This window comes from Augochlora pura, chromosome 10, assembly GCF_028453695.1.
Source record: "Augochlora pura isolate Apur16 chromosome 10, APUR_v2.2.1, whole genome shotgun sequence".
NCBI classification, from domain to species: domain Eukaryota; kingdom Metazoa; phylum Arthropoda; class Insecta; order Hymenoptera; family Halictidae; genus Augochlora; species Augochlora pura.
In genome coordinates, this window is record NC_135781.1 from 26,302,448 (window position 1) to 26,316,462 (window position 14,015).

Consider the following 14,015-nt stretch of genomic DNA (forward strand, 5'->3'; position numbering starts at 1 on the left):
CGTGCAAAAACCTGGAACGGGGATCGGGGGACGATGTAGGAGATGTGTGTGTGTATGTGTGTGTGGACAGGTCTGCGTGTTCGACGACACTAAGCGGCAACGGTTTCATCATCGCAAACTTTTATTGTTACAACAATTATTGCCAGGAAGATCTTCTTCACCAGAAGAGCTTTCGACGTAAAACGCGCCACCTTCTTTCTCCGCGGGAGGACCAGCTCCCCCCGTTTTAAATAAATAGAACGCAACAATAATTTATTTATCTTTCCCTTAACATATCGTACACACGCTGCGATCGTTTGCACGCGCTAGAATGAGGTATCGAGACGAGAGCGTCGCGAGGAAAATGCAGGAACGCGCGCGATCGCGCCGTGTATGCAGATGTATTATGTATATGTCTCTACATATATATGTATATGTCTATATATTTGTATATAAATATACTTATATGTATATGCATGTGCGTATATATATACACATATATGTATATGTATGCACGTATATATATAAATGCAATCGACGATGCATACACTTGGCGCGACCCATCTACGTGTGTACAGATTTCATATAAACATATTTTCGTTTCCTTTTCCTTTTATACATGCACGGAAATATCTTCTAAATGATTATGTACATGCGGAGAACGTCGCGGGAAACGCTTGATTGTCGCCAAGCGGTCCGAGTTCTCCAGCAAATCGACGCAATCGACGCCAATGATGCCATTTCTACCGATGCGTGCTCGCAATAATCGCGTATTGCCGGCTGCATCGGTCTTCCGTCTCCGCGGTTTCGAGCCACGTGACGCGGTAGGGCCAGAACGTTTCGTAAACTGTGATCGACCCGTCCGAAAATTAATTGAAACGAGAACGACAAGTGTATTATATCGTTGCGATAATCTCCAGCTCTGACATGGAAGCTCTTCTGTACTATTCGATGGTGGGGTTGATTTTGTCGTGCGCACTCTTGGACGGGTATGAGGATAAGAACCAAATCTATACGAACCAGTTCACTCCATTGGATCCCACACTTAAGAGTGATGTGGGACTCTTATCAGTCAACATTCCTCCTGTACATTTGAGAGAACAGTATCGGCTCCATAGCGTGTCATTTGATAGACCATGCCTGGATGATATTGCGACGCATCGGACAAATACACCCTTTTGCACCAAGAATCATACTTCCAATTCACGTCATGACGCATCTCGCGGACTCATCCTTAGGACCAGTCATCTGCAAAACATAGATCCTAAAAACATAGTTCTCAGGACAAGATAATACCGCGTCACTCCAGAACCTTAACCACATGTAAATTCCATAGGCTAAACAAAGACATAAATACCGCTCTTCACCAAAAATAAAGCAGCCTGTATTTATACATCAAGGCGTATCGTTATTTTGCATGATCCTTGGTCCATATTCGTCCCCGCGACAATATCATTCAGCCTAATTTCATGGTGCTATCTAATGACACGAATTACTCCACCTGTTCTACCATGAGCATGATGGACAAGATAGATCTAGCCAAGATCTTATTAGACATTAGTGAGCGAATATCAGGGCTACCTCAAGTCTTTTAATCAGACGTATAATATCTTTGGTGCGTACTTGACACGGGTTAAATCTATCTACAAGGAAACAGGGTATTGCTTTGTAATACTCTGGGAACTATTACCTCAGAATAGATGTCCTACAGTAATTGGAAAAGACACATTAAGTGACGAAGTTGAAACATAGGGAAATACACATGCTAAGAGAAAGAGATCAGCTCCTTTGCCAAGTGACCCTAGTAAGGATAACATTATCAATATTGAAGGGACTGGACATACCTTTATTTTCAATCATGAACCATCAAAGACGACCAATGAAGGGGACTCGGCATCATTTCATACTGTTTCTGATCTCTTAATTATAAGGGCTTTTGGCTCTGTAGCCGCATTGCCATCGAACATGCCTAAAGAAGATCGAGGTTTCTTTGCGAGAATTGTGCAACATGAAACAAGAGTAGTTGGTTAGCCAGTGTCAGAAACCAGATCAAGTACTTGACTTATGTCAACGAGGAGTATCATCCAGAACAGCACTGCTATGACAATTACTTAATTAAACTGTGAACGTACAGTTGCAAGAAAAAGGCGAGGAATTATCGACTTCCTGGGCGATATACAGAACAAACTATACGGAGTGGCAATTGAGTCATAACTCAAGGACTTGCATGTTATAGTAAAATCGGCCGAATCAATGTCTGCCAGAAACACAGAGGAATTAATCTTACTCAAGAATTCTACGGCTTCGCTCAGTAATTACCTCCTTCAGGCTATGAGCACTCTACATACAGAGATTTATGGTGAGTTGGATAAAATTGCTACATCAGTACATAATTGGGCCAATTATATTGAAAGCAATTTTAAGACTTTGGAGACTTCAGTTCACGAAGCGGTCCAGCAAACATACGTTAGAGAATACCCAAAATTATTATAAGATATCAGCTGATATTATGCCAGTAAACTATTGATGATGGCTTTCTGCCACAGTATTATCTAAAATTAATGTGGCGAAAGATCAATAAGGCTCTTCCCATTTCTCTCATGCCCTCTACTCACAGCTATATTTCTGCAGGACAATCTATATCTCCTGTAGAGATATATTTTTTAGAAATACACAACAAAAAGTAAACTAGTAACATTGATGAGGACACCAGTAATTTTTCACCCTAAAACGATATCTTATTGGGATTCAAAGCATGTGCTGATAATTATAGGATTTATTGCATACAAGCTCAACAATGACAAGAAAATATTAAATATAAATGCCTTATTTGAGAAATTATCATGATGTGAATTTTTATATCAGTGCCTCATCCAACATGTGTTATTAGAGATTAACACGACCAGTAAAATTATGACAGAAGAATCTAAAAGAAAAGATATCTATAGAAAAGATATATAATAACGATATAGATAAAATGAAAGCCTTGCCGAATAAATCAGATTCTAAATTTAAAAACAATGACCACAACATCTTCGATTCGAACTGGAATATCCTTCTCTATTATTGCCCATATCGCCCCTTTTCAATTGTTGTATTATGATATGGCTTGTAATCATAACAGACACAATTTTTACCATGTCGCACAGTACTTTGACACAAGATATGATATTATCAATGATACCAGAGCTTTTGATTAGACACCAAAGCTTCGTCTTACTCCTGCAAACAATAGTAGCTACCACAATTGCGCCTATACTGCAAAAGAATCATAGTTTCACCTGTATGGTAAGCCCTACTTATTGCCCTTCACATGGGTGAGAATTACTGCTCAAACCATCGCACACCTGTCCTTCGTTCGAAGGGACGACAGTAACAGGCTGCTTGATTATGCGTGGGATGTAAACAGCCATGGAGGATAACTATATTCGCACACTTCCTATTCAAACTTCCTATACAACCGATTTGATAAAGTTATTGATACGTCAATTAGGCTTAAAATATTTTTCCTACTTATTGAGTCCTAATACGATCTTTCGCTTTATTTTATATTGAGTTCTCGACGGAAATTTGTAATATCATTACTGGTAATTGATTAACCGTGGTACGATAAAGTAACTCGCTTACGATGATAACGCGTAACAAATTATCTCCTTTATCCAGCCTCGTTTATAATTTTTGCATCGCATCCCAGATATCTCTCCTTGTCTGAATGAATCATAAACGCGATAAATGCGTTACCAGCTTCATTTAATTGAAAACACTGTTCACTTCGAGCGTGCTTTACAATCTATCCTCTTGTACCTTGCTCGAAGGTATCTCTCCGATTCGCAAACGTAAGGAGCTGCTATGCAAAGAATTCCTCGGACGGAACTATGAAGTAAAACGTGACTTATCGCGTAATAGAACTTACTATTAATCCGCGACGTCAACGAGATATCAACGCCGATAAAGAACCGATAAAAGAAGCTCGCGATTTTTCCCCGGTCGAAGCTTCGCCCCAAGGTTGGCCGCAGTTTACGAAACGCTCTGTGCGCCGCGTCTGGCTTCGCGACAAGAAAATCGAACTCTCGAGGCGGGCCGCAACGAGACACCTTTAAGCTAAAGGAATGGATTGAACACACGTCGCTTTTCGCGCGGAGTGCTCGCCGGTCGTCCTCCCGGCGAGCCGCTTCTCCTACGTCTTCGTGATCCACGGGCATCGCGTGATCGTTAAAACTATAAGCTGCACGATTTTTACGGTTCCCGCGTGTGGAACGAGACACGCGGACTGATCTGGGACGATATCTTCCTCCGAACGATTACGGAACAGAACGGACGCGCGCGACGCGCCGCAGTGCTCCGCGACTTTCGCGGGTTTCGGGCAGTGTGCAGAACTGAAACGGCGACGTTAATTGTATGCATTCGTATGAGCGAACGGGGACAGGCGAACCGCGTGGGAAACGTACGACAACGATCAGCAAGTGTTCGCGGATTTGAGATTCCACGAGCTGATGTTCCGGGGACGCGAGATGGAGGTGATGCGTTTAATCAGGAGCAAAGAGATTAAACCGGAGGACGTGAACGCACGCAGTCTTTCCGTAAAAGGGTTCCAGATGTGTCACGCTTACCGGGTCCGGCGAGGGAAACTGAAACCTCTTCGGGAACTCTGAAGAGAAATAAGTTAAATCGTTCGATCTTCCGGGATCGGCCAGAGACGGTTAGGTGAACAGATCTAGGATATTGTTAGAAATGGTATTGTAACTATACTACCGATTTTTATATGAAGTAAAGATATTATTAATTGCGGGAAAATCGATGGAAATGTCTTTTCTGCTTTTATAATTGCAATTAATTTGAAATAATGGAATAATATCCGTAAACTCTTCTAGTGTTTTTACCGTTTTATATTTCACCATTTTTGCCACAATTGCACAAAATTTGCGGGGCGCTCGCAATCGTATCCATTTCTAACAATGCGCCTAGATATGAAATAAATGCTCTGTATCCTGCAATTGACAATTTTTAACGCGACGACATCTAACGGAAACAAGATGGCCGTCTCGTGCCGGTCGCTTATACGCTAGCGTAGAACGTTCCGAAATTATCCTGGCTATCTTTTTATTGCTTCAGTCGTCATTGTCTCGCGTTTCTGTAGAATTTCGATTGCGGAACATTGACAGCTCGACAAATAAATAAATAAATAAATAGAAGTTTTAACGGTATTTAAGAAAATATTGTACCAGAAGGTATACTATTTCCGTCTGATTCATCGATTCCCGGTTCGTAACAAGTACGACATTGTTGTAGGATGACGAGAAGCCCACGGCTTTTTTTTCGTCTCCGACGGAAAGATCCGTTGGAACGCGCGTCGGAAACGCGAGCGACCGTTTCCTCGGTCGGATATTTTCGGAACACCCTATAAATATAACTCTTAAGCTCCGCTCGCTTATGCCTACGTGTGGTTTTTGGTGAACTTACATCAACGTCCTAATGCATTTTCACGGTAATTCCGGAGGGGGAGGGTTTTCTAAATGCGCCGGCAGCGGGAGGATTCACAGGCTCCGCAGTCAATTTCACACTCTCTTTCTACCTCTCTTTCTATCTTTCTTTCTCTCTCTCTCTCTCTCTCTCTCTCTCTCTCTCTTTCTCGCGTACACACAACAATTTTTGTTTACTCGTGTTCGTTCCTTTTTTTGTACAGAATTCTATCTTCGTTTCGCTTGACTACAGGTGGGTCTGAAAAGGGTGCAAATAAAGAAACCAGGGTAAGACAAAAAATATCGGTAAAAAGAAAGTAAAAATAAAGTGCGCCGAGGGTGAGAAACGTGGGTGGCTGCGGCATCAAGGATCGATCGATCGATCGTTCTTGACGAAGGGATGGAAAGAAATCATGCAAATTGACGTAGGGCAAAACGAAGCCGGTTACTGTTAGATAACCAATTGTCGCGTCTTTCGTTTATTTGAAACACAGTTAACTTTATAATTAACGAATAAGATAAGAAACATTTCCGACTAAATAATAAATAAAGTAAGTGAATGAATATAAAGTTAACTGTATCCGAGAAACAAACCAAAAGCACAGCAATTGGTCATCCAGTGGCTCCACTGTTCTACAGGGCAATAAAAAAAACAATGGGATTACAGCACACCCTGTACACGACTGATCGTCTCAGCAAAATAATATATCAGTGTTTGTAACAAAAAAAGTAAAGTGTCGAAAGCATAAATAAATAAAAAAACAGTTGAATAAATACTCTCGACGAAAGTGATCGGCTCGATTCGCATGTACGACAACAGAAACAATCGTAAGAATAATAGTAACTGCTTTATTTAAATAATATCAGTAATTCATGGTGATAGTAATCATCGTAATGATAATGATAATAATCGTAATATGTATTGCCGGAAGTCTCGCTCATGCGACAGCTCGCTTCGTGACAGCATTCTCGGTTGCTCGCGTGGTTTCGGCGACGTTCGCCGATCGGTTGCTCGACTTACGGCAAACGTAGAATCGTTACGTTTTCATTCGGATATCAGGGTAGGACAGAAATGGGCCGGTCGCCGCGTTATCACGGATGTATATGCTCGTCGCCCGCGTGCAACTCGATAGGAAACAGCCTCCCTAGCTAATCAAAATAGGATCGAAGCGTTTTCGTTCCCTCGCACCAACTGGCGGCCGACGAGCGGTCCCAGACCATCGCTGTCCTTCGCTCTTCCCTTTTAACCCTTCAACTTTCCTTTCACGCGACGACTTGCTTCACAGCTGACACTTTAGAGATGCTCCTAACACATTCTTCCGTTTCAGAAATTTTTCCATCGAAATTCCGTCTCCGGTGGCTGCCATTTCGCAAACTTTCTTCAGTTCGGCCATTCTCTACGTTCAATGAAACTATTTAGCCTTGTTTCAACGATCGAACTTCGCGGCCACCAGATTTCGAATTTCTTGCGTTCAGAAGAAAAAATAAAAAGTAAAAAACTGTCGAACGTGTTAATTGCGAACACTCGTGCAAGCTTGAAGTCGATCAAATTATGTAACAAAAGAAATAATACACGTTTCTCGTCAAGAATTTCAAGAGGCCGAAAATAAAATTAAACCTCCGGTGAACCACGAGCAAGGTTTCAATTTTATTTTATTTCATTTTATTTAGCGTTCGTCACCGATTCAGACTAGAGTGTCGTAGACTGCTGAAACTTCGTGGAAATCAGTTGCAACAGAAATCACGTACATTTTGCAGCGAAGCACGAGCTTGCAACCGCGGCCTAGCGATTCGTCTATGAACATTCGTTTCATAGGAATGTTACTGTTAAAGGGTTAATCAGTCCTACAAACGCCTGTTCGCTCGCAACAGTTCGTCCAAAACCCAAATTGTGCATGCACCTCGCGCTTAATTAGTATGCTCTTATCCCATGGCACATTGGTTCTACGTCTCTCGAATTCGCATAAAATAGAGTGACAACGTTTCGAAACACAGTGACCCATTTTAGGTAGACGTAGGCACGAGTAAATGAGGTACATATCGCTGACTTTTCTGATTAAATCATAAGCGGTCGGGCGAATAAAAATTCGAAAAGACTACTTCGTTCTTACTTTTAAGACGGTATTCCAGTGTCCAATCGCAAAATGTCGCGATTCATTTTAACCATCGACTTTTTCTTTTGTACTAGCACATGTCACAGTCAAATTCATATTAATCAAGAAATTGTCTTATACAATTTCCGCAATCGTAGTTATCATGGGATAATCTGAAATTCGACTACGTCACGACTACGCCAACGTCGCGAGTTTTAATATCTTTTAACCTAAAAAAATGTCTTAACATTATTGAAATACTTGCAAATGATCCTTGTAAATGTGACTGCGACAGGCGCGACAGCTTCCTCGCAAAAAGGTGTAAAAGGATGTTAAACAAAATTGAGACGTTACACTGAAATACCTCCTTAAAACACAGCTACTACAATAAATAGCCCTTTCGTTGCTGAAATACGAAACGAAGTATTCGTAATGACACGAAACGAAGTACTTCTTAATTAAGTTACCCACAGTCGTCCAGCCTCGAGCCAGACTACTTTCTTCAAAATTATAATTACGCGAGCGTGGCTGCTAAGAACGTATCCTCCGTGCATTCTCTTCAGCTTCTAATAACCGAATTTCAGTGTTTCTCCACCGAGGAAATAAGATGTTAAGATTACGGAACGTTCCGCGTCGTTTCGCTGCATCTCCCACGCGCGTTAACTCGATGTTCACTTGCACCGACCGGCTGCTCGAAGTGCAAACTCGCGACTCGCGGAGGCGAATCGGCGAAGAAGCGCCCCGAGAGGACGCGAGACGAAGAAAAGGACGAGGGAGATTCCCGAGTAGATCGCGAAACGATCGTCCTGCCGACTCTCGTTCATACGTTCGCACCGAGATTGCGAAATGAAGCGAAGGAGGTCGCGCACCCGCCGAGCGAGTACTCGCTCCGCGAAATCGGAGAACCAGCGTTCTCTCTCGCGAAGACGATCCTGTTATTGCTTTATGACATGTTTCCGTTCGAACGTCGCGCGCGCGCGCTCTTTCTCTCCTCCTTCTCCTGCTCTACGGTCGCGCGAGACCTTACGGAGAATGCGTGCGCGCGACGCCGACGCAACCGAACGGAGAGAAAACCGAAAACTGATGAACGAAGTCTTACCCGGTTAGTTAAGTAGACATTTAGACGCAAGGCTGAGCTACAGTCGCGAGAGGATTAAGATCGGACGATTGCTCGATCATCGTTGAAACTGGGAAACGGGCGAGGGTTTCGCGTTCCGCGCCGATGGAGGAATTAGAAAAGCCTCTCCGCGACCCGCTTGCGTCCATCGATTAAGCCCGATCCTCGTTAATGGGATCCGTAATCAGACCGCGGATTTCTATGGGAAATACAAATCTTCCGCAGCAATTGCAAGAAGCAGAAAATAAATAACAGGTTCATCCCTTCTTTAATCATTTGAATAGATTCGGAAATCATACATTGACGTTTTTTAATCCTTTCAAGAATTCTGTTGCTTAAAGGATCGAAAATTGCAGTTACTCGACTTTGTCATGTGTGCATAAAAGTCCGCAGTCTAGTAGAGTACAGTGTGATCATCTACGGTCTACAGTTTAGTTGAAGTCGCGAAGATATTGAATGAGGTGAAGCCGAGTAACCCTTTGCACTCGAAGCTATTTTAATAATATATATTTAATTACATATACACACATATTGAATACAGTTTCTCGTCTACGATGTTTCTATTTCGCAAGATTTTACGAAATTAAAAACCTGTTGAGAGGCAGAATGCTTTCAACAGTCTTTTGAATATAAATAAATTGTTGTATTCCCGATCGTGGAAATTAATGCAACACTTATTTATTTTGAGAGGGGTTTTATTATAGGTTTTCGATGTGTGGCGAGGTCGTCTTCTTACGCTGAGTATACGATTGATTGTAAGACTTGGTGTTTTTTTAGACGTGTCCGGTTTAAGAGTGCTTAGCCAAAAATGTGTCGTTACGGGGTCGACTTAGTCCCTTTTAAAAGGAAAAACTAAGAGTAGTGGGGATGAGATAGGGCGAGGATGATTCGGAGTTCAAGTGGTATGGATGACTCGGGGATCAAGGTACAAGAATGAGTCAGTAGGAGGTGAGAGATTTAGGCGGTTGGAGATAAGATTGAAACGGAGGAAAATTAGGAAATATTTAGGGAAAGGATGACTATCGTCGGTATGACTGTCGCAAAAGTGAACGTGGTTGCATAACTATGTGTCATACCAGACTAGCATCCAACAAAATTTGACACCGTCAAAATTATTTTGGACCGTGGTACAACGATTCTGTACACTTTGACAGCCGTGTAACCCATATATGGGTGACGGAATTATTTTCTCAAATTTGAAAATTAATTTGTACGCTAGTTCGGTGTACAAAATATAAGAACGTGGCCAAAGCAATTGCTGCCGTGCAAATACCGCGTAAATTATTCTAATTCCATGAAATATTTGTCGATGCATAAAATTCTTGTCAATGGCGTCACGGGGTAGCCGCTCGAGTGCAAAGGGATGTTAAACCAGGTAGTCGGCGAGTCGAACGACCGCGTCACAGTTCAAGTAAAAATTCTAGAAGATCGTTAGAAACGACATTTTAGAAAAATAGAAAACGCGAGTAGGTGTACAAGCACGAAGCGATGATTCTAGCGTCTGTGTTTCCTAGAGAGCCTTTTCCAACTTTCCATAGAGTGCGTTCCCAAGAGTACGTCCGCGAAACGCACCGAGTATCGCGAAACGTCACAGGTTCTCGCGCGAGCACGGATCCTCGAGCACGTTCTTCCGTGCACGCGATACACGCCGCGGATCCTGCCAGACCGTGTCTAATTCTACGTTCAAAGAAATTCCTACGAGTGTGTTCTCGCGCGCGGATCATCACGGCTTCCGATCCACAACGACGTATACCGTTTGCCTGCTCTTCATCACCGGCACGTGGTTCGCGATGACGCGTTTAAAACTCGTTCTCACTTGTCTGTACATCGAAAGGGATGGTCTTTGCTCCACGTGATCCATCGCGGCGTCACTCGTTCGCCTCTGAACACGAGCAGAAAAGAGATCAGTACGGAGAGTTTCCTGTTATTTCCTTCTTACAGAGAAGTCGGACAAACAACATGATTAACCGCGTCAGCCTGACGTTTCCGTTTCGATCCCTCCACGGTTTAATACGAAGGCAAAACGAACCGGTAAATAATTATAAGTACTGTATTATGTTAATTAATACATTAATAACATATACGTTAATTAATAGTACCTATTAAACTAGTAAACCTAGAGTCTCATCAATTTTAGCAGAATATCCTCTCATCTTTGAGCAAAATCAAAATCATTTAATCCTTTGCACTGAAAAACTTCGGAATAGAACCATTTAAGATTTATCTTCAATGTTTCCATAGCGAAACCCTTGAGTTCGAGATATACTTTAAATGGCTCAGCAAAGGGTTAAATCAATGGTAAGAAACTAAAGCAGTTTCTTTTCATTTCCCGTTTGTTCATCGCCATAAATGCATAGAAGTCTATTTACCACACAGCAGCAATGAAGTTGTCCTCTTTCGTCTTGAATGTAAAAATTCACCGCCTATTCTGCTGATCAAGGTTCTAATGCACCGTGAACGGATCGAAACGAACGTACGAACGCGTCTGGTTTCTGCGTATTGTGCCGTATGAACGATTCAGTGTTTGCACGCTTAAAGGACGCAACAGGAAGCACACAACAAAGAAAAAAAAAAGAACAGAGACGAGAACGGTGAAAAAGAGCACAAGTCACGATCAACCAGGTTAATCAACGATGGACGGTTAATGTCTAAACAAGGTTAGTGCACTCCGGTTTCCCGTCGATTGTATCTCTCTTTAAGCACACACGGAGGACAACGCGGGGCGAGAAGTATGCCGGTTTGCCAGCTCAACGATCATCGACAAGCACGAGTTTGCAGCGACACAGAGACAAAGCGTAAGAAGCGACGGATCCTCGATTCCGCCGCGCCGGTAGCAGTTTTATTATCTGGTGCTCGGCGATCGAGGATTTATTCTCCCTGAGAATCTCTCAATGCACGGAACCCGCAATCGAAACGAGAGAACTTCGAACAGCGCGACTTCGGTTTGAACGCGTTTTGTAATCGACGGTGCAGGAGTCGAATCGAACGAAACCGGAACAGTGATTTCGCGTCGTTGGGATTCAACGTAATGCTCGGCGATCGAACGTCTATTCTACCTGAGATGTTTCCAATGCGCGGCATTACGATTGAAATTGTCGGAATTAACGAAATCATAGTTTCAATGCCAGAGTCGAATACGATTGAACGAAACGAAATATTGCAAACGATACACATTTTTAATGCCCGTGCGATCGATGGTATTGAATCGATCGCGTAAAGGATGATGCTTCGACGAGACAGAGTTGGGCATTATGCGAACTGCTTCGAATAAACATTTGTCTAGGATAATTATCCGATTTAGTAATTTCTAGCTGAATATTTTATTCGAATAACAATTATTCGTTATGAATTATTCTGTATATTTATTCGAATAAATTGTTCGAATAGAGATAGTTAAATTATTCGAACGATAATGATTCGTTCAAATCGATTATTTTCCGTATGAATTCCTGTACGAATAAATTCATATTAAAATGGATGTTACTCGAAGAAAATCCTATTCGGATAAATTTGCATCTAGATGAATTTTTATTCGATTCCATAATTATTGGATAGCGTTGAACAGGATTGTATTCGTTAGTTCATATTTCTTAAATGTTGTCCAACTCTGCAACGAATGGTAAAATCATGGACTGAATAAATGGATGACAGAACTCTTTTGCTAAAGCGATAAATATCGCGAAAAGGACGAATGTGAACATTAACGCGATTTAATTTTCGAAGCGTGCACCATCGATCCCTTTTTCGTCTCTTAATCCTCTCCGAAGTCCTCCAGAACCGGAGAACGTTTTTCTCTAAACAGCAAGCATTTAAATCACCCGTCGAACTCGAACGTACGCTGCGATATGTTCGTTAAAAAAATATCACACTTTCAAGATCGCTACTAAAGATCGTACTGTCCCCTCGTACAATGGCTACGATAACAATAATGATAATAATACATGGTACTCGTGGAAGAGTATCGAGTTAACAAAGCTACGAGTTTATTAAGCTTCTCCAACCTCCCTCGGCCGCTCGATCCGCATTAAGAGAGTATACATCGATCGATTACGCCATCGAAACTCGGAGTCGTTCTGTTCCTTCAATTTGTAATTAATATGTTTTACATTTAATCGCGGTATTCGAACGTCACAAGAATTCAAATAAGATTTTAAGCAGTTATAGATTAAATCCCAATTGGACTACCTTTATCAAATTTATATAAAAAATCTAGCCGAATTAGAATTTACATTAAATATCCACCTCAATTAAAATATATGTTAAAAATCCATCCGAATTGAAATTTACACGAGAAATCTATCCAAATTAAAATTTCTGTTAAAGATCCGTTTGAATAAAAATTTTTATTCAATATCTAATTATTAATCTCGAACAAAATTCGAACAATTGGTTAAAGTAAACGTTAAAGCTGTAATCAATGATTTTCGAATAGTATAGTCTGCTGAACGACGATCGAATCAAGCGACTCTCGAATTACGATGGCGAAATCGGGGGTTAAAAAAGAAAAGGCGTCGATATACCATCCTTTTTTGTTACAATAATCGTTGTCCATCGAACCGAGAAAAAAGCCTGGACGAAAGAAGACAGGGGGAAGGCCGACACGATAGAATGAAAAGCCGAAAACGGGAGAATAAAAAAAATCTAGAGAGCGAAACAACTCGAAGAAGATCGCGGATCGATCACCGAGTTGCGACTAGATCGTTACCACCAGTTCCTAAATACAATCTATTATATCGACTGTTCGTAAGCGCTTTCTCAAGGACAATACCATAATACATATATATATACGTATATGTACGTGAAATTGAACAACATTTTGGTTTTTCAAAACGTTCACGATACTCTCACGCCTATTATTAATGTCAGCGACGCGTTTACATATTTTCTTTCTGCTCATTGCGACCTACTAGAACCTTTCTCTCTCACACACTCTCTCTCTCTCTCTTTCTATCTTTCTCTCCCTCACGTTCTCTCTCTCTCTCTCTTTCTCATCTACTATATATGTATAAACATCTTGCTCGTTCATATGTATATACGTACACGGTAGCATCGGTTAATCCCGCTTCAATCACTCTTAAACGTCTGTCGTGTATCGCGTATAATACAGTTTCTGTTTTCATTATTATTATTATTATTAATATTATTATTTTGTTTGTTTTCGTAGTCGTGTGTATGTATAATAATGCGTCTGGATGGCCAATGACTTCTCCGACGACACCGAAATGGTCGTTTCTCTACGGTAGAACCTGAAGCGACTCGTTCAATAACGTCTAAAATAAAAATTACCTCGTATCAAGAATACTAGACCATCCTGTGATTGTTGGTGTTACTTGGAAAACCACTATACCGGGGGGGCTGTGACAATTA

At 41.5% G+C, this 14,015-nt stretch overlaps 1 protein-coding gene across 12 annotated transcripts in view; it reads right to left on the bottom strand.

The window, feature by feature from the left end:
* Positions 1-875: 875 nt before the first annotated feature.
* Positions 876-14,015, bottom strand: part of Pip5k59b (Phosphatidylinositol 4-phosphate 5-kinase 59B) — a 55,436-nt gene continuing 42,296 nt past the window's right edge. For 8 of the 12 annotated variants that reach the window (XM_078193400.1, XM_078193399.1, XM_078193403.1 and 5 more), the window contains one exon: positions 6,268-10,530. In XM_078193400.1, the coding sequence (XP_078049526.1) occupies positions 10,372-10,530 (159 nt within the window). In that variant the 3' untranslated portion in view covers positions 6,268-10,371. Of the gene's footprint in view, positions 5,698-6,267; positions 13,919-14,015 lie in introns of those variants that run through there. The other 4 variants (XM_078193404.1, XM_078193406.1, XM_078193407.1 and 1 more) reach the window with 4 other exon arrangements.